Raw genomic sequence first — 20,435 nt, 5'->3', positions numbered from 1 at the left:
TGGGTGGTGTTGGATGGTGTTGGGTGGTATTGGGTGGTGTTGGGGGTGCTGGGTGGTGTTGGGTGGTGCAGTGTTGTGTTGGGTGGTGTTGGGTGGTGCAGTGTTGTGTTGGGTGGTGCAGTGTTGTGTTGGGTGGGGCTGGGTGGTGTTGGGTGGTGCTGGGTGGTGTTGGGTGGTGCAGTGTTGTGTTGGGTGGTGCAGTGTTGTGTTGGGTGGTGTTGGGGGTGCTGGGTGGTGTTGGGTGGTGCAGTGTTGTGTTGGGTGGTGTTGGGTGGTGCAGTGTTGTGTTGGGTGGTGCAGTGTGGTGTTGGGTGGTGCAGTGTGGTTTTGGGTGGTGCTGGGTGGTGTTGGGTTTTGTTGGGTGGTGCACTGTTGTGTTGGGTGGTGTTGGCTGGTGTTGGCTGGTACTGGCAGCCAGCTCCCTTTCATATCCCTATTCAATGCCATGCAGCCACAGAAAAGAGAGAAATAATACTTTCAAATATATGTCGGCTTTTCAAAAGCTAATAATGCTGTCTGTGACATTAGGGGGGGGGGGGGGGGGGGACCCCATTGGAGGTTATTCCCCATCATTCAAAGCGATGGAGAAGCCCTATTGTAGAATAGGGCTATTCCGGAATAGGGCTATTCCATCATGTGGGAATGAGGCTGTGTGTCATATGGTCCAGTGTGTGGTGATGGTAATAAGAGTTCTGTGGTTCTGTGGGGACGCCAGAGCCTCCAGATGAATGGGAGCAGAGAACACTCCCAGCCAGCGCCACAGCTGCTCAGAGTAAGTAAGACAATTACAGCCCACGTTTAACCCAGAAGGAACACAAACAGAAAGACATTACACCTCTCAATGGCGAGGATGGAGGAGGAAAGTAATGTCCACTGCGTAACTTCAGCATACTTCTACTCACTGTTTTATTTGTTGGTGTCTCCCTGTTTTGTTCAACGTGCGCTTGTTTCGAGATTACTGTCGATAAACTGTGTTTACAAGATTGAACTATTTTACATTGGTTGCATTAATCAAATCCTTCTCTTGCTCGGTCAATCACAAATGCAATGGTGTTACTCATCTTCAATGAACTCAGGTCCGTTCAGTGGTGTGTACTTCTGAATTGAACAGCACTCATTTCATGGCTCTCACAAAGTGTTCATGTTTCTATGGACCTTCAGTGAAAGGAGTCCATGTGCCTGTAAAAGTGTAATTATAAGTATGAGGCTATCCTCGACTATGTCCTCCTTCTTTCAAATGTATTGTCATTGGTTGTAGTGGAAACCAGTAACCACCACGACAGATTCATATTTATATTTAATGACTGCCGCAGGGTTCCTCTGTTGCAGTGCTGTACTGGGGTGGTAAGTCGTCAACAGTAAGGACTCATGTGTTCACAATGAGAAGCAGAGAGGAGAGATGTTTGCTGAAGTCTAGCTGGGCAGTACGGTATTCTGTTAATGTTCTGTTAAAGCCCATGAAGACCGACAACGAGCTCACTGACTCTAGGGAGATTAATCCCATTTCATCATGCTGCTTTTCCTGTCCGAGGAAAATAACACAACAAATTACAGAGATAGTTTATAAACGTAGCTCTGGCACAGAATCTAAAAAATGGCCAACGTTGGACTTTCCTGAAAGAAAAAACACCTCCATTCTCTCCCCTTATTGGACTGAGGAGTGACCCACAGACTGGAGAGAGAGCGGCCATCTCCTCTAATGATTATCAGGCACCAGCGCCCGGCCACTCGACCGTGAACAAGGCAGCCTCCATGTTACTGAGGCTCGCGGCCTCCATGTAGAGCTTCTATTTGAAGATACCTTTTGGCGTGTATGCGTGCGTGCGTTCACAAATAGCATCTTCAAAGTCTCATAGACGTGAACGATTGAGGATGCGTCGTCACGGAAACACATGACTCTTCCATGGGAGAGGTATGTGGGAGGAGGGGGGGGGGGGATTCATGCCTCCAACAGATCAGAGTGTGCGTACTCCCTGAAATCTCTTCACTCGAGGATAAAAACCTGCTCCATCATGTGTGCTGCTGTGGCGATGGAGGGCACACTGTGAGTGGGGGAGGGGACCTTGCTGAAATTATCCATCGGTTCCCCCCCCCCCGGGGGAGTAATCTACAAGGTGGATTGCTGAAGGGCTGTTTCACCTAGGTCAATCATTTTTTACAGATACTCCAGAAGTTCCACTGTGTTATAACGTAACTTGTGATCCAGCAGTCCTACTGTGTTATAGCAGAACTTGTGCTCCAGCAGTCCTACTGTGTTATAGCAGAACCTCTGATCCAGCAGTCCTACTGTGTTATAGCAGAACCTCTGGAGGGAGCTGGCACAGAGAGCGGGCTGGAAACCGAAAACTAAGAAGAGAGATTTACTCCTTGTTGTTTTTTTGGGGGATATTAAAGAAAAAGGTTTTTGCGCGGGTGGATAAAGCTTTCAGGATGGGTTTTAACTAAGCATATTTCTACAGTGAAAGGCCAAACAGTGTTGATTTGAAACCTTCACAGCCTCCAGCAACATGATGGGTAGAAACAAATATGAAGGGAAAGTGAAAGCCCCTTCGAATCAGATGTGAGCTCTTCTGCATTCAGACGTTAGATATGAATCTAAAATCTGATTTGTGAGACGAGTTGATGATAAATTACATCGAATAAAATTGGACATTTGTGAAATGGCAAAATGGAAATTGGTGAAATGGTCAAATGTGTCCTCCTAAAAAATGAATAGCATATAGGAAACACGCCTCATCACCATGTAACTCTCAGTACACCTATCACCAGGGCTCTTATTTTGGAAACCATGAGCCATCAGTAGTGTCCTCTGCTGCTGGCTGTGACCTAAATGGTGATCGCTGCTTAAGGTCGCATTGTTCCATTCCTAAACTCTCACTTAACGCCCCCCGCTCGCCTCGCCTGAGTGCACAAGTGTCCCCCTTCAGTCTGCATAACCCGCAGAGCTGCATACACTTTATCCATACTTAGAGAAGGGAGTGTCTTTCCTCTGCAACGCCCCGGCATGCTGTGATCAACTCTCACACTCAAGTTTATGTCCAAACAAAATAACACACCACATGATGAATAAATGGATCAATATTTAACAATAATTTCAGAAAATCAGAAAACATAAAACATATAAACCACTCTTGGTTAGATTATGTTGTCAATGTAATAGGATATCACTGTTTTGTTGTATCCTTATTAGTCAGAAGGAAAAATAGAGACATACAAATTGGATGGTGCATCAATTGTGATGAGATGATGGGGTGCGGCACACTGTTTGAGTTAAATGGGTCCACACATTAGCCTGAGATAATCACTGGTTTACCGCACAATGCGGTGTCACTGTGTGAGAGCGTACCACAGCCAAGGCGGCAGAATAGCTCAGGGCAAATGGATACACTGGTTAGAAAACAGCAGCTGGCGGAATTTTGTCAAGCAAACGTGATGTACTGCTAATTTATCTCTGTGAAGTTGACAATTTACATTTCCGAATTTAGTTATTTAGCTGTAATTGGCAGCCATTTTTCTTTTAAAGACACACACAGACACACACACACATACAAACACACACATACTTACAGACACACACATAAACACACACATGGGCACACACACAGAAACTCACACCCAGTCACGCATCAAAACACACACACACACACACACACACACACACACACACTTCACACACACACACACACACACACACACACACACACACACACACACACACACACACACACACACACACACACACACACACACACACAAACACACACACACACACACACACACTCACACACACAGCCAAACACGCAAGCAAGCAAACACACACTCACACATACAGACAAACACACGTACACAAACAAAAACTCACACTCCCAGACACACACGCAAGCAAACACACACACACACACACACACACACACACACACACACACACACACACACACACACACACACACACACACACACACACACACACACACACACACACACACACATACACATAGGTGTGTGTGTGTGTGGGGGATTTATATTATAAATTGGAGTCAAAGATGTGGATTTGCCACAAACATAAATGTAGAAAATAACACCTGCACCCCAGCACCGATCTCTCTGAAGAGAGCCGGGCCCTGAAGGAAGGGTGCTTCAGCCTTCTGTTCCCTACAGCACAGCAATGGTAATACCGCCATTATGATAACCCCTATGATCAATAAGCCTTATGCAAGAGAGTGTGTGTGAGTAATGTGCCAGGATATATAGAGTAACCTAACCATAACAAACCTGATTAACAGCAGGCGCTCCAGTGTCTCACTGATCCAGTCAAACCCAAAGCAAACAGGAAGTCAATGTTGCAGAAGTATTTAAAGAGTTTTATTTTTTGTTCTTTTTCAAACATTAAACAAAGAATGTAAGTGCTACACAATATTCATGAATGAATAGGTCTACTAAGGAGATTGTCACACAGCAAAAATCACTACGACACGGTTATAAAAAATATAACAACAACCCAGTGAGGATATTATTAATAGTGAACAACCAATCAACCAATCATGTGCAAGAATGGTCTGTCTTTTACCCGTGTGGAGTACAAATACAGTCTAGAAAAATACAATACTCCTGTGAATGTGATATGCTGTTCAGTGTATGAATCATATCAAAACTAATCCGCCATGCCATCGCCAGCGGTCTGCCTCAGGTACCGCCCCTGATCCACAAACACATTGTATATGTCTGAATATGTGCTACACCTGTGTGTGTGTGGGTGGGAGGGGGGGGGGGGTCATATGGCAACAAACATCAGTGCACTCTTACAGGCGTCGGTAGCAAGTGTTCAAACTACTACCCTGTAAGTCGGATATGTGTAATAATATAGTGGGACATCAGTGCAAGATCACAGACGATCATTTGAGTAATAGCGATGTCAATGTTGTAGGAGAGTGTTTTCAAAGAGACTATGGCTAAATTCATCATCATCATGAATCGATCTGATTTCTGCATTTAGTACGGCGTTGGCCGTTTAAAGTGATATTCTGTGTTTGGCAATTTAGTTTGGCAATTACACACATGAAAGGCATAGATATCAACAAGGAAGGGAGAGAGGAAAGCTATCCTATAAGAGCTAGAGAAAACCGCCAACATATCGGGGAGCATTACCAACACGTTAATACATAAATATAAAGAACAGGGCTCACATTAAACGCAGAAGTGCTTCATATCTTACACGACTCTGCACACACAACAAGAGGCTAGAGAAACAATATAGAACCGGAAGATGAATACACTGTTGAACTAACTAACAACGTGGTCAACGAGGTTCGAAACTGTACCGTTTTTGGACGTTGTCTACACACACAGCGTCTATCAAGACATCGCAGAACAATACATGGCGGGTTCCCTGAGCTCATCAATAAGCACTCTGTGCCTCCACCGCGTACGAGGAGGTTTACATGCTTTGTCCCTCACTGTCTTGATGTCATAACTGTGAAATACGTCTCAACATAGAAGCAGTAATAGTAGAAGTATATCATATATTAAAAATAGAATACAGGTTCCATTGGTGAAGTTTTGTCTTTTGTAAACACTTACGGTTACGGACTTACACATGATTACAGTAATATTAGAAACTTGATACGATTCGAAAATAATATAATTTTTTACCCGTATCATACTAAAATCTTCAACATCTTCCAACATCTTTCTCCCTACTTGATAACTGTCTTTTTTTTCTCAATATAATGACGAAAAGCTGTTGAAAATCATCACATGCAAGTTATTAGCATAGTAAAAAAAAGTGGAAGGAAACAAAGTGTGATGAAGATAGTGCACGTTGTCATTGTCGTATGACAGCTCTGATTCTTAAAGTACGAGCGGAACTAGAATAACTAGTTTATTTTATATATACTGTGTATGTATTTCTATTCAAGCACTAGTGAAGGAGTACATTATGAGGATGTGTTCTACACAGAGATCAATGGTTCTATCATGTCTCCATTACTGTCCTGACCCAGTTTGGTGGATTCTCAAGAGTTCACACACTCCTGTTCAATGATGCTGTGTTTGGATCCCTGGTGGTACTGGTTTTGGTACTGGTTTGCCTTTCTTTTCCACTCCAGGTTCTCTGAGGTTCTACCTGGTTCTGCTCTTTAGTAAATCTGGAAGAGAAGAGAAGGGAGAGGAAGGTAAGACAATGTCTCATCGAAAGAACCCGAAAATAATCTTGCCAGAATTTACAATGAAATCTTTGTCATCATAGTTTCCACATCATTGTTTGAACGTTTGATTTTTGTTCTTATTCAAAAGCTATATTTCTTGAAACTCCAGCAGTGTGAGGTTCAGTGGTTGTTCTCTCATCTCATCGGAATTGAAAAGGGAAATACAGTGTCACTCACCTGGTTTATAATGAGACGGTTCTGTCTCAGTTTGCCAGCTGAAGTCTTGTCTGTTCCTTCTGCTGGCCTGACGTGGGTCTGGTCTTCGATTTGATAAACTTCTTCTTTGGTTCCACCCCACCTGCAAATGTGAATACGGCAAATAATGCAACGCTGTTATTCTGAAGTGAACACAAGAATCTTTAGTCTTCTGACGTATCCATTAGTGTTCATCCCATAGTGAAACACAAAGGGATATGGATTAAGGGTACTAGGTAGATCTCAAAGTGTAGATCACCCAAAGTAATGGATCATTTCTTTAAATATGTCTTCCTTGATGCATTACTTTCACAGCCAGAATTTTATTTATCATCCCCATGCCCACGCCGCCACAGATGGGGCTTCTGTCTTAATTAGCAGACGACTAGAAAGTGAGGAGAGAATGCACAGTTGCTAAATCAGCCCCTAAGCCTCTTTCTCCATGACTACGGGCTGTTATTGTCTTTAGGATAGCATTATAAGCTTTGAAATATTCCGCAATAAAACTTTCCTGCCATGATCTCTGCACGAGCGACTCATTTGCAACAACAAAAAAACAGGTTGGCTCATTTATCTTCTGTCTGGCTGCAGCACACATATACTCTGCTCAATTCAAGTAAACCAAACGCCGAAAGGTTCCAGGTTTGAGCCCCGATGTCCACCAGAACACCACTAGGCGTCCTTGAGAACCGTCTAATCTGACCTGCTCCATAACGACCTGTATCGAAACAAACAACGGATCACCGTACGCTTCCTTGAGAGATAACAGAGAGGCGAGGCGAGGTGACTCTGGGATCCTTCAGATCACACAGCCCCTTACGGCCCTGGGGCTGAGCGCCTTTGGAGCTCACAGGTCGTACACGGCACGCAAATAAGCACGGATGTGATTCAGCCCTCTAATCTAGAAGAGCTTCCTCTGTCTCCATGGGGTGGATGAAGGACTTCGGGTTGTGGGCCATGCGACGTTCTGAATGATAATGACTTTACTTTAGCATAAAACAGACTCTTACGACTTGGAGATGGTTCTCAGTTCTTGTAATGACACACAAAACCCTTCTTTGTCATTTTGGGACTATAAATAAGGATTGTGTGGTGCTGTTATCCCTTGTTCCTATATTAGATTTGCTGCCTTTCGGTTTGAGTTCATTTCCATTAAGCAGGAATGGACCGTTTTATTTAAGAGGGTATAACCACATTTCCTCAAATTATTTCTGCTCAAGAAAAGATCCATGACATAAAGAAAGTTACTTTAGGCTTTAATGAGAAAATAAGGACTTTTAGTAAAAGGCTTTTTTCTAACGGCAGATAAATGCGTGTGTGTAGTCGATTTCCCGGCTCGGGCGTATGTCTCCTACCTGAAAGGTACCGTGTTCAATCCCCAGCCTCACTGAATGAGAGGCTGAAAGGTACGGGGTTCGATCCCCAGTCTCACTGTCATTCTCACTGAATGAGACGCATTACCTGCTTCCCAAGGAAAGTGCCTCGGAGAAGTCATGAGAAATCTTAATGTTAGAATTACTTGTGGACGGGGGTAATAAATTGGCAGTACACCACACAACCACATGTCTGACACATAGCTGTTGAACGATGTGCTGTTATACTCCTGTGTGGCTAGTGTGGACAGCTATAGCTAGCAGAAGTCCTTTTACTCTATCTCCAAATGTTGTTCCCTTGATCACGTCAACTGAACGGCTCTTTGTACAAATGACAACAAATAAAAGCTTCAAGCTCGACCTTGCTTGACCTTGCTCAAATAAAATCCCCAGCATGCCGCTGGGCGTCTGAGCGAGGAGGAGGGTTACCTGGAGAGGGGCGGGGCAGCCGGCTGTGGGACTCGTACACACTGGGGGGGGGCTGGGGGGGGCGGGGCGGGGGGCAGGCCACAGAGGGGAAAGGCACGGACCGCACCAGGGCGACGGAGGAGTCGGACAGGGAGCCGGGGAGCCCCCCCCCCCCGCCGCCGGCCCCCAGGACCCCGCTCGGGACCTTCCAGCGGGGCAGCGGGGAGGTGGCGGACACCTCCTCGCTGGAGGAGGAGCCGGGGGCGCCGGGGGAGACGGGGGAGACGGGGGAGGACGTGGACCTGGGGAGGAGGTGCAGGAGGGAGGAGAAGAAGGAGCAGGACTCCGGCAGCGGGATGGTGCCGATGCCGCTGTCCAGGGTCCGCATCCTACTGGTGGAGCCTGCAGCCGGGGGGGGGAGAGGAGCAGAGGGGGGAGGAGGGATGGGGGAGGAGGGAGGAGGAGGAGGGAGGGGGGAGGAGGGAGGACTGGGTAAGGGAGGAGGGGGGAAGGAGGGAGGTAGGGGAGCAGAGGGGGGAGGAGGAGGGAGGAGGGGGGAGGAGGAAGGAGGAGGGGGGAGGGAGGGATGGGGGAGGGAGGAGGGAGGTAGAGGAGCAGAGGGGGGAGGAGGAGGGAGAAGGGGGGAGGGAGGGGGGAGGGAGGGAGAGGAGCAGAGGGGGGAGGAGGAGGGAGGAGGGGGGAGGGATGGGGGAGGGAGGAGGTAGTGAGGAGGGAGGGGGGAGGAGGATGTAGGGAGGGAGGGGGGAGGAGGAAGGAGGGAGGGATGGGGGAGGGAGGGAGGAGGGGGGAGGGAGGTAGAGGAGCAGAGGGGGGAGGAGGGGGGAGGGATGGGGGGAGGGGGGAGGAGGGAGGGAGGAGGGATGGAGGCAGGAGGAGGGAGGGAGGAGGGAGGGAGGGAGGAGGGGGGAGGGAGGGAGGGGTGTTAGCGGGAGGTTAGGGTTATGGACGGACAGGGAAGAGAGGGGCATGGCGGGGGGGCTGGCTGTAAAAGACGTAACTGCAAACCGCTCGCAGACTCGTCGGTTTGCTCTTTATGCACACTGCTGAACAAAGTGTTTTTTATTTAGCTGGTCTTTTATACAATCATGCAATCATGTGGGTCACCTGTTTTCTACCGGGTTCATTCCTACACACATCTTTACTGAATGTGTCGATGAAGAGCACAATGAACAACAACAGGCCTTTCGTCCGTCATTCATCGACGGACTGATAACACGTATACCTCTGCGGGAGTGCGTCTCAACGACAACAACAGCGTCAGCAGCTCCCTTTGGCCAGACCCCTGAGACAAAAGCACCAACTAATCTCACCACACTTGTTTTTGCACCTAAGCAGTTGTTGATGTTGTTGTTGTTGACGTTGTTGTTGCCCCGGGGAACACCTGAGGCAGTCATGGCCGTCTCTGGTTGAATTAAACCGTCCTGGCGAACAGATGGTCTATCCCCCCCCCCCCCTTGTGATGTTTCTCTGCTGCGGGGGGGGGGGGGGGGGGGGGGAGGGGAGTCGGGTCCGACCTGATTACTGTACGAGACGGAGCGGGAGCAGGGTAACGATGTCTGCTAATCAGGCGTAGCGCGGAGAGGGATGCCGGCGCAGAGACGCACCGCGCTAGAGGGACCAGTAATGCAACCGCCCCCCCCCGTCTGAAACAGGGCGTGGCAGACAATGCTCCGGAATACCGTTCAGACGGAACGCAGTCTGAACCTTAATAGCACTTTAGCTTTACTCGACAAAAGTCCCCAGATTGAACAAGGGCTGGTGATTGGGCTGCTTCACGGTTGAAGGTTCAGAACAGCAATAGAAATGTGTCACATCAGCTGAGCTGTCATGGGTCACCAGTGTCACCAACGTAGAAGAATAGAAACTCAGCATGATGAGAATGAACTGTTGGCAAATAGCCAAATGGCAATATTCATGGTTTATGTTGGCACACCAAAGTATATACCTAGTCATACTATACTAGTGTGGGTGTGATTACCTGTTGAAGGGATTCGAGGTTTACCTTACGGCTGTTGACCGCTTGCTGTGTCCCTATCCAGTTTCCCACACTCAGAAGACACAGCAGGTGTGCTCTGAACAAGACTTTTGGACTGATATGTCATGCACATTCTCTCCCTCTCTCCTCAGACTAGCAGTGTTCACAGCTTCTGCTGTGCTGTGCAACTTCTATCCTGTTATTTGTTGGGTGAGCAATTTAGTGAAAGGTATTAGGATTAAATGGAATTGAATCCTTCCCCTTGGATATTCTGCGATGTAATGTACACGTGCGCCAAGTTGACATCATTTGTGGAGAAGCCTTCTAGTACAATTAGGGCTGCGTTCCAATAGATTAAACCAGGCCCACAATGAGATACAGGAGATCCCTCAGTCTGAGAGCTAGGGATCCAGATCCTTCGCTGCCTTTATTGCTGCTAACGCCTATTGATGCTAACGCCTATTGCTGCTAACGCCTATTGATGCTAACGGCTATTGCTGCTAACGTCTCGGGTTGGGCTTCAAGCAGCGGGACGCGTTTGAGCAGAGAATGGTCATGGAGGAAAGACGGCTGATGTGGAGGGGAGCCTACTTCAGGGGCAGCGAGCGTGCTCAGCGGCACGTGGGCTCTGAGGGCCACCTCGTATCGATCGCGTGGGTCTAGAGCTGGAAGTGAACAGGAGGCCCTCTGACACTGGCCCTCGCCTGCAACACGGCGGGGCATCGATCGCCCCCAGCTCTGCTCATCCTTAACTAGACAGAGGGAGGATTAGGGCTGGTCCCCAGTCCCACCCCCACCCCCCACCCCCCACCCCACCTAGAGACACATCCACCCCCAACCATCCAACCTAGACACACATACATGTAGATCATTTTGTTTGCATTGGATCTAGATCTTTATTTAATAGTTGTTATGAATTCATTCATTTATTCCGTTCTCACTTCCTTTTGTGGCAAACTCATTTCTGGTTATTATAAAGCATCTACGTACTTTCTGTTTGCTGGTGTTTCATTTTTTTCTATTCCTATTTTAACTCCATTCTCCTCTTGGATCGGGACTGTTCTGATATCTTTGGGGATAGGAGGTGGATCGGAAATGTTGTCCTATCTTTGCTAAGCTAATTAGATACATCCCTCAGGTACTTTTTATTTTTAAATCAAATCAATTAAATTAAACAAATACAATAATTGTATTAGAAATCACCACATTTAAGGTGTGACAACAAGCATCTGTCAATAAATGCCAACATGAAGAGAGATGTCTCATTGAACTGAAGAGACTATTACAGTCATCCCACTGATTACACTGATTCAAATGATAATCAGTTTCTGTCTGCATTGAACTAGGATGATCTTCAGAATTACCATCCTGTTGGCGGTCCTGTCCTCTCTCCAACTGATGTAGGCTCAAGAGCATTACCTTTACTTAAAGAGCAGTGTCATCAGTACTGACATATACTGCATGCATAATACATGACTCAGCTAAAGGACGTCTATACGTCATTTACATTCTGACCACTATTAAAAAGGGGAATTAAAGAGTTAATTCCTGGGCAGGAAACATGAGCAAATGGAATATCGATATACCGTTAACGAGGTGCTTGACCCTCAAATTCAATGGGGGTTGATTTGACTGCCACACTACAGGATATTTAGTATTTAATTTTCAATTGAAAGTGCTGAATTATACATGCTGTTTATGCGAATGAAACTGCGAACCACAAGAGAAGTAACTCAATTAAAAATAATTAAATGTGCAACATCTCTTGTTTGGAATTTAATTATGACGACGCGAGGGAGGGAGAGCCGAGAGAGTACGGTGTTAATAACTCATCTGCTCCACGATGATTGTTGGCCCCTTACAGCAGGACCGTGTGATATTTACGTCTTAAATCCAAAGCACACCGCTTCATATTTGAAGTGCAACACAACAAACAAACAGAATCGTATTGTTGTAGGGCGAAGAACACAAGATTCGGAATGTTGTGAGGCTGTATGTCTTCCCTCCCTTCCAATAGGACTCCCTTTGCATCCGAGAAGAATGCATCGGAGTGTTCTGCCTGTGAAAGAGCACTGGCTCTCTCACTCTCTGTTTCTGTCTCTCAGTCTCAAGATAGGTCTCCTGAATAAAATAAATGCGAATAGAGCCAACAGGAAATTCTGATGATGTAATATCCATCCTAATTATAATAGAAATATCCTTTTTTTTATATAAATGTAGTGCATCCATTTGATGCGTAAACAAATTCCCGACCAATGACAGCAGTTAACAAAGCAAGCAAAACCAATTCCTACCAATGACTGCGTCCTGGGCGGGGCTTGTGACAGATAATCCGTTCTCCCGGTCTGTTCTCTGGGTCATCACCTGGATCTTCGTTCAGAAAACACAAACCAAAAAACGAATTAACGAAGTGTCACAGTATTCTCAAAGTAGTCTCTAGTTATGTGATTAAGTACCCAAACACAGGCTCATTAGCTGAAAGAAACCACTGCCTCTGTCTGCTGTCAAAACACCTTGTGCTAAACACCACCCTCTTACACCACCCATTAAACACCGCCCACTAGACACCACTCACTAAATAACATTCACTAAACACCACCCGCTAAACACCACCCACTAAACATCACCCACTAAACACCATCCACTAACACCATTCACTAAATACCACTCACTTACACCACCCACTAAACACCATTCACTAAACGCCACCCTCTAAAAGCCACCTGCTAAAAACCACCGGCTAAACACCACCCACTAAACACCACCCACTAAACACCACTCACTAAACAACACCCGCTTAACAACAACCACTAAACAGCACTCACTAAACAGCACTCATTAAACACCAACCATAAACACCACCCACTAGACAGCCGTCACTTAACACCATCCACTAAACACCACTCACTGAACACCACCCACTAAACACCACTCACTAAACACCACCTACTGAACACTACCTTCAAAACACCACCCACTAAACACCACTCACTATCACCACCTACTAAACACTACCTTCAAAACACCACCCACTAAACACCACCCACTAAACACCCATCACTAAACACCACCCACTTAACCCCACCCACTAAACCCCAACCACTAAAAACTAACCAATAAACACCACCCACTAACCACCGCTCAACCACCACCCACTAACCACCAACCAACACTACCTTCAAAAACCACTGACTAAACACTTCCCATTAAAGCCTTCCTTCAAACACCACCTGTTAAACACAACTATATACCAAACAGGATTGATCTAAACTTAATGAACTTACCCAGAGTGAGATACAATCATATCATATAACTCATAAGATATTCACATAATTAAGTATTTATTAATGATAAGTTCATTTGGTTAAATCCTGACAAGCACAAAAATAATAATCTCAGTATTTTTGGAGAAAGCCAGAACACTTGAACAGTCTTCCTTTATCTTTTATTTGAAATATTTCATCTGATATCATCATAGTTTGACTTGTAAATATAGTTTATGGAAGAACTTTATGTTCCAGTAAGTGGGAGACTGAGACAGCTTAAACCCATCTTGATGGACATTAGCAGCCAAGCATAATGGATGTGTTAGCACTACATTTATTGAAATGCATGTTTGTAGTAACAGTGTGCTGATGAAACCGCCTGAAACAGAACTTGAGGAGGAGGCGGGGGGACTTTTGACTGTGTTCGCATTTATCCAATCCACCGCATCTCTCCATTTCTACCCAATTACCTCAACTTTACATCACAGACACGCCCGCTATCTCAAGGTCACGAGTCTAATATCATGGGGTTCAATAGCCCTTCTCCTGAATAACATTACGGTACGAAGAGACACACTTTATGACTCCCTGACCAGGCGGCTAGAAGCAACCGTACACCTGGACAACACACAGGTACACACAACCCGGAGCAAGTAAAGCATGAGGGAACACACCCTCTGAGACCACAACAGCAAGGCCTTCCTTCACTAACTATATCAGTCAACAGTTCTAATTGGCCATGCATCAACATTATCAAATCAGTCATAAGGAAATTGTGGTCGCCCACAGGTTGAAGGACGGCCATCAGCCATCTTTTCGGTGGTCATTTGCGAGATGGGGGCTTTGCATGGCGTAAAGATTTGGACCTTCAGACCACACGGTTCAAGGCCTCCTATGGCTGCAGTGCTGGTGGGGTGAGGACATCGTACCTTGGGGTCGGCGGGGCCCGGGTCAGCGTGTCCCTGCATGTCAGGGACAAGGGCGGCTCCCGGGCAGGCGGTTGGGATGCAGGCCCGCACCGCGTCGTGGGACTCCCTCCTACCTACGGAGCTTTAAGGAGCACAGTTTGGTCCCCAAAGCACAAGAGGAGGAGGAGGAGGAGGTCATCTAAAAATCACTGCCTTGGCTCCCACATGCCCAGGAGTGCATCTGTCTGATCGATGACCCTCTCTACTCTGAGAAGAAAGCCTGGCTGGGGCGGAGTTGGGGGGTCCTGTATAAGAGCAGGCTCCCCGCCCCCCACGCCTCTCAGGGGCTAACAGGGGTGATAGATGCCTCTTGGAGCACTTGATGAAATGGCCGGGATATAGGTGGCGGTAAATCAGGGCTTTGGCAGGGAGGGCTATGAAGAGATCTGCTGGAGCGCGGCGTGATGGTCGAGTTTTCAGATGAAATAGGAATGAAGGGAATAAGGTAATGGCACAGGGAGGAAGGGGTGCTGGCTTAATGCAAAAGGGCCATTACTGAAAACAGCCCATTGTTACAGCTGCCAGATTTACAAAAAAAACATTCCATCAAGCTGATTTATAGAAAGAAAATAATATTCAAAAGACCTCCAGAGCTAAGAAATGAAACAAATACCATGTGGTGCTTTGCTTTTATTGTGGTTAGTTTTAGAAAACTTTTAACAATAATGCATTTCCTAAAGTTGAAATGGACATTCCAGGTCCAGAAAGTACAAGCCCTCTCCAGGATTTATAGACAGCCGTATGGATTTGGTAATAAGCAAAACACGGAGGAACGATAGCTGGTGAGGTCCATGCGTGGAGACAAAATGTGGCAGGACTTTTACTTTCTGAATCTTCCACAATTGAACTCAAGCATCTCTACAATAATGGGCACACAGGTCCTGAATGACAATGGTGCATTAGTGTTCATCGTATTCAGCAGAAATGTACGTCACAGTTAATGTGGAAGGAAACATTTTGTGACTTCAACAAACAAAGGCAAACAGAGTACCACATGAATAAAACATGAATAGTTATAAAGAAAGCATTTTGATCAGTCAGAATAAGTAGTTTATTTTCTTATTTTCTTCTTATTTACTTATCTCATGATTTTGGCTTAATCCTTTAATGCCATGTTTTTATGACTGCATTTTTTATATTTGCTTAGGAAACATACTCTATAATATGATATATATATGTGTTGAACATTGATTTCATATTGATTAACAACAATCTATATAATATTAATATATATAATTGACTTTGGTTAATTTGTTGTATGTCTTACCAGTCCTTTCCATCACTTTTCCTCCTCTCTTTCTTTTTGTCAGACTTGGTCTGTTTCCCTCCCAGGAGAGACGTTATCTTCTGCTCCTTCTTCTCTTCCTTCACTTTAGACACATCCATTTTCTTCCCACTGGGAGCCGGAAGTTTGCTCTTTCGGAAGCCAAACCAGTTGGCCAAGCTGGATCCAGACTTTTGTTTGGCATCGTTATTCTTCTCCTGTTCCTGAGATTTGTGTAGATTCTCCTCTATTCCGAGCATTACCTTTTCCTCAATAGTGGTTATGGCGTTTTGACTTTCGGGCTCTTCTGAAACGGGCTCCCCAAATGCGCTGGAGAACTGCTGCTCTATCTGTAGTCGCCGGGCCTGCTCGCGCTGAAGCTTCAGACTCTGAAGTCTCTCGCTGGACGATGCCAGGTGCGAAGGTACCGGCAGTCCTTCCTCGATGAGGAAGTTGTTCAGTAGCGACCGGTTCATGGGACAATGGTAGCTGCTGGAGCAGCTTAGACTTCCGGAGAAGACGTCACCCAGAGAGTTCAGAGAGCTGCCCGACTGGGTTTTGATCTGAGTGCGGATCTTACCAGATCTGTTTGAGTTCGGCCTGTCCATGTACCGCGCCCCAAAGCTCTGGCTACGAGCCTTCGCCCCGGTCATACCCAAGACAGGCTTGAGAGGAGGCCTGGTTGATACAGACACGGAGCGTTTGAAAAGCCAGCCCTCCTCGTCAAACCCCCAGTCTAACATCACGCCACTGTCTGCTGCCACGGGCTGGACTGCCGGATCAGAGTCCAAGGAGCTGCAGCGAGTCTCAATCTTTCGGTTGATTTTCTCTTTCGCGCCGACCTCGTGCACCCCATGTATTATCTGATAAGTATGAGGTTCCTGACTAAATGTCTCAAAGGACTGGAATCTTTTTGCAGAAAGGGCAGGTTTGTTATGTCTCCCCAATACCAGAAATGTACTGTTCCCTTGTCCTGGAATGACCTCTATCGATTTAGCATTTCCAGGAAGGGTTATCAGTGCAGCTCTTGAGTTGAGATTATGTGCACTTGTAGCAGACCCATGGCCATGAATATTGTAGGGGGTCTGGGGCATTACTTCGGAAAAGATGGGTTCCCCTGGTATGACACCTTGATCTAGTACTGTAGAGGAAGCACCATTTTCATCATGGCTACTCATTGTCATAGACGGCTGAACACACTCAGAAGCACATGATTCTTGAACGGGGACAGAGGCGGCGGCTGGTGTCCGGGTCGACTTGGGAGTCATTACATTGACATGGGAATGTTTAGGAGATTTAGTTACATCTGGTGTGTTGGATCCTTGAGGCGACTTTGCACTGCAGACTTTTGCCTTCCCAGTTGTAGTGGCCGGAGTTTGACCACCAGATTTGGGGGTTTTTGATGAAGGTTCCAGGCTGGATCTAACCAGTAGCGATGTGCTTCTACCTGGTGGAGGTGGTGGCGATGGAGACCGAAGTTCAGAGTGGGAAGCTTCAGCTTGGGTCTCCTGGTGTCGGTGTTTCAGTGAAGTGCAAGGGATGTTGGAGGAGTCTGTGTCTTCTGGCCCAGAATCATTATTTGATATAAGCTTAGACATTTGGGCAGGAGCTTTGTTTGGGCTCTTGGGGCAGTCAAGGGTTACAGCTGACTTGAACCCCTTGCCATGGTTCATTTGGGGAGAGAGCGGAGACGGTGGCGCCACACTCTCAAGGAGTCCTGAAGGGCTGCTCCCAGCAGCCCCATCACCTCGCTCCACTTTGGTAAACGCCCCTTTGCATGAACCAGGGGGCTTGCCAAGGCTGGATCTAGGGCCAACAGCAGTCTGTCCAGGAGGGTTTGGCTGTGGTTTAGACTTCTGAGCTTGAAATAGTTTCTGGTGAAGAGGAGAATGCAACTGCTTTGTCTGGTCTGATCCTCCGTCTGCACTCTTGCTCCGGAGAATGAATGCTTTACGCGCTGAGTCACAGGCCTGAGGTTTTAGTTTCTTCTGCAAGGATTCCAAAATGGCAAGGTCATGGCTGTCCCCACCAGCCTGACTCGCCTGGTCTCTGACATGAGGGGTGTCCATTGAGGAGCTGCGCTGCCTGGCTTCATCTGCACTGTCCAGAGCTCGTTTGGCGGCATTGTGGATAGAGGAGGTCATATTGGTGGTTCCCTTCTCATGTTGCTTTGAAACCAGCCTGTCATGTTGCTTTTTGACATAATCCAGTCTGGATTTGCGGTCTGTTGTTTTTTCTTGGTTGTTATTTCTGTCATTTTGTTTCTTCAGGCTTGATGGCTCCTCCTCATCAGCATCCAGGTGATTCGGACTCTCTGTTGGGCTAACACCCGGTTTCACTGTGGGACCTACCAAGAGGAACTCATCAGGGACCGGTGAAAGGAACTGGCCAGGATTTCCTTGAGGCTTCATAGGGTCCTCTTGTAAATTACCATCATTTCCTGTTTCGCCCAAAGCAGTAGAACTGGTGTCCTCCAGGCAATGAGAATCTTCTGTGGACTCACCACAAGATTCCTTGACAGACTTTGGGGATTCCTCATCACCTTCATCAGAGTCTGAAATCAGAGTAGCAACCGCTGCTTCCGTTTTGAATAAAGGTGTCCCTGGTTTTACATCCGCCTGTTTAGGATCCAGCGCCTGTGCACCAGACCTGGCACCGAGGCAGTATATCCCCTCGTTGGAGGTCATGCAGTCCTTGTAATGCGGCGCGGATGCAGGGGGGGACAGTCTATTGGGACTGCGCGTTTGTAGCCTCTTAAGACCCTTGAGGATATGGCCCTCCTTCCAGCCCAGCTCGGCGGGTTCCGGCTCTGCAGAGGGGTGGCTCGACACCGACCCGGCACTCATCCTCTTCTCTCGGCTCGTGGCGGACTGTAAGAAGTAGAGAAACAAGACTTTATGGACTACCATCGGATGACTCGTGGCGGTGTTAACCCTAAAGGGATGGGGCAACAGAATCCTCTAAACACCTACCCGATATCATTTGAGAAAAACTTTCAAAAGGTATATTAATAACATCTCCAATTCAGCTTATTCAAAATGTAGGGGTCTAGTCTCCATAAGGCTAGTGTAAGGTTATGGGTCAGTGCCCTGGCCATGTAAGTGTCTCCATAAGGCTAAAGGTTATTGGCCCAGTGCCCTGGCCATGTGGGTGTCTGGTGATTGGTCACCTGCCTGGCTAAGTAGCCAGGAGGGAAATAAACAACATCTTCTAAATCAGATTCAAGGAATTAAAATTCTTGAGATAGTAACATATTTCATGGATCATAATGTTCTCATGCTTAATGCACACCTTTACGATCAATAATGACGTGTTAAGAAGTAAATTACGGATTTCTGTTTTCCACTTTTGTATCACTTTAATGAAATTGGACAACATGCAACAGGCGACATATTTGACATTGAGCGACAAGGAAGATGGATCGCCCACTTTTAACAGTTACCGAACTACTGTTGGGGAGAGGCCGAGACCTACCTGTTTGGACGAGCCGCGACCCTCTGCCCAGGTGTGGGATCCACTGGAGTACTCGCTGCAGGTGCTGGATAAGGACAGCTCACTGCCACTACAGCTGCTGCGAGGGCAGGTGAGGCTGAGCAGGCTGGGCCATCTCCCGGAAGCAACGCCCGACTTCCCGTTCTTCTGGACCTCCTGGGAGTTGGTTAAACAAAGCCCGCAACATAAGATCACTGGGAAGTTGGACAGATGTTTTACTGAATTTAAACACAATGTTTTGTTTTATGGACCTTGTTAATGTTGCTATCTCCAGAGGATCGATGGTTTGAATTTACCGTAACCTGAATACGATTTTGGTTTATAGATCCACCTGGTTTAAATAATGAATGACAACAAACGCCAAGTAACTGTTTTTGAAAGCTGTATATCAACAGCCTTTCTAATTATGCCCACCCCTTCCTTGCCAGTAGCTCTCCTCTGGTGCTTCTACGGAGCTACATTATGAACCAGCTGGTATTCACCAGCGTCTCTCAGCCCTTGCACTGTACTTCAGCACGAGGGCGTCCGATGGCCCTTCATTTGTATTTGTCCCAGATCTCCAATGAATCAGTATGCTGGATACATTGCTGTCTCTATCTATCCAGCAGCTAATTGGTGGAGGGAATGGTATTTTCTGCTCCACTAGTCATATGGCCTCAGGTTTTAATATGGCTGCTTCATTTTTCTCCAAGCTAGGAGGTATGTCACAGCGACTTGATGCACGCCTGGCTCAAGAGATTCCTCTTCCTGTCCTTCTGGGAATGTGGGCCATCAATCTAGCTGACGGCTTCTTGCTGTCTTTAGTTGTATTCATGGCATGTCTTTTTAACACAGCACACAGTAAATAAAATATAATAATAAATAGGTTGAATATCGCTTGAAAAGCTTCTTCTTCTTAGCTTTTTATAGCCTCACCCCCACAGAAAAAAAATTATAAAATTTTTCCAATTTTCTTATCCTCAATGAAAGTTAAAAGCATGTCCACATCTTATCAAATATGAAATTCCAACCTTTGTATTCTCACTGACATCCAGGATGAATCAAAGCTGGAGCCCAAAAAGTAAGCAAGATAATGAACACACAGTATCTATTGAAGTAGTTGAAGGAAGTCAAGAAGTCAAACAATAGCCACGTTTTGTTATATTTGATAAGCAGTTCACAGTTGTACTATTAAATGGAATAACAGTCCCATGAGAGACGTTGAGGGGGAGGTGGTTGTTTTTGCGGCGGGGGGGGCGGGGATGTAAGAAGTGCTGATGGGGATGGGGGA

General features: G+C 46.6%; 1 protein-coding gene across 1 annotated transcript in view; it reads right to left on the bottom strand.

Moving 5' to 3' along the window:
• Positions 1 to 8,147: 8,147 nt before the first annotated feature.
• LOC130369807 (nck-associated protein 5-like) overlaps positions 8,148 to 20,435 on the bottom strand; it is a 58,508-nt gene continuing 46,220 nt past the window's right edge. The window contains exons 8-13 of the mRNA XM_056575363.1: positions 19,148 to 19,321; positions 15,677 to 18,543; positions 14,371 to 14,491; positions 12,470 to 12,545; positions 8,482 to 8,581; positions 8,148 to 8,424 (exon numbers count right to left, since the gene is read on the bottom strand). Of these exons, the coding sequence (XP_056431338.1) occupies positions 8,148 to 8,424; positions 8,482 to 8,581; positions 12,470 to 12,545; positions 14,371 to 14,491; positions 15,677 to 18,543; positions 19,148 to 19,321 (3,615 nt within the window). The remainder of the gene's footprint in view (positions 8,425 to 8,481; positions 8,582 to 12,469; positions 12,546 to 14,370; positions 14,492 to 15,676; positions 18,544 to 19,147; positions 19,322 to 20,435) is intronic.

Source organism: Gadus chalcogrammus, chromosome 17 (assembly GCF_026213295.1).
Source record: "Gadus chalcogrammus isolate NIFS_2021 chromosome 17, NIFS_Gcha_1.0, whole genome shotgun sequence".
Lineage (NCBI taxonomy): Eukaryota > Metazoa > Chordata > Actinopteri > Gadiformes > Gadidae > Gadus > Gadus chalcogrammus.
The sequence above is the reverse complement of the archived record's forward strand: the minus strand, read 5'-3'. Positions and strand labels throughout refer to the sequence as shown.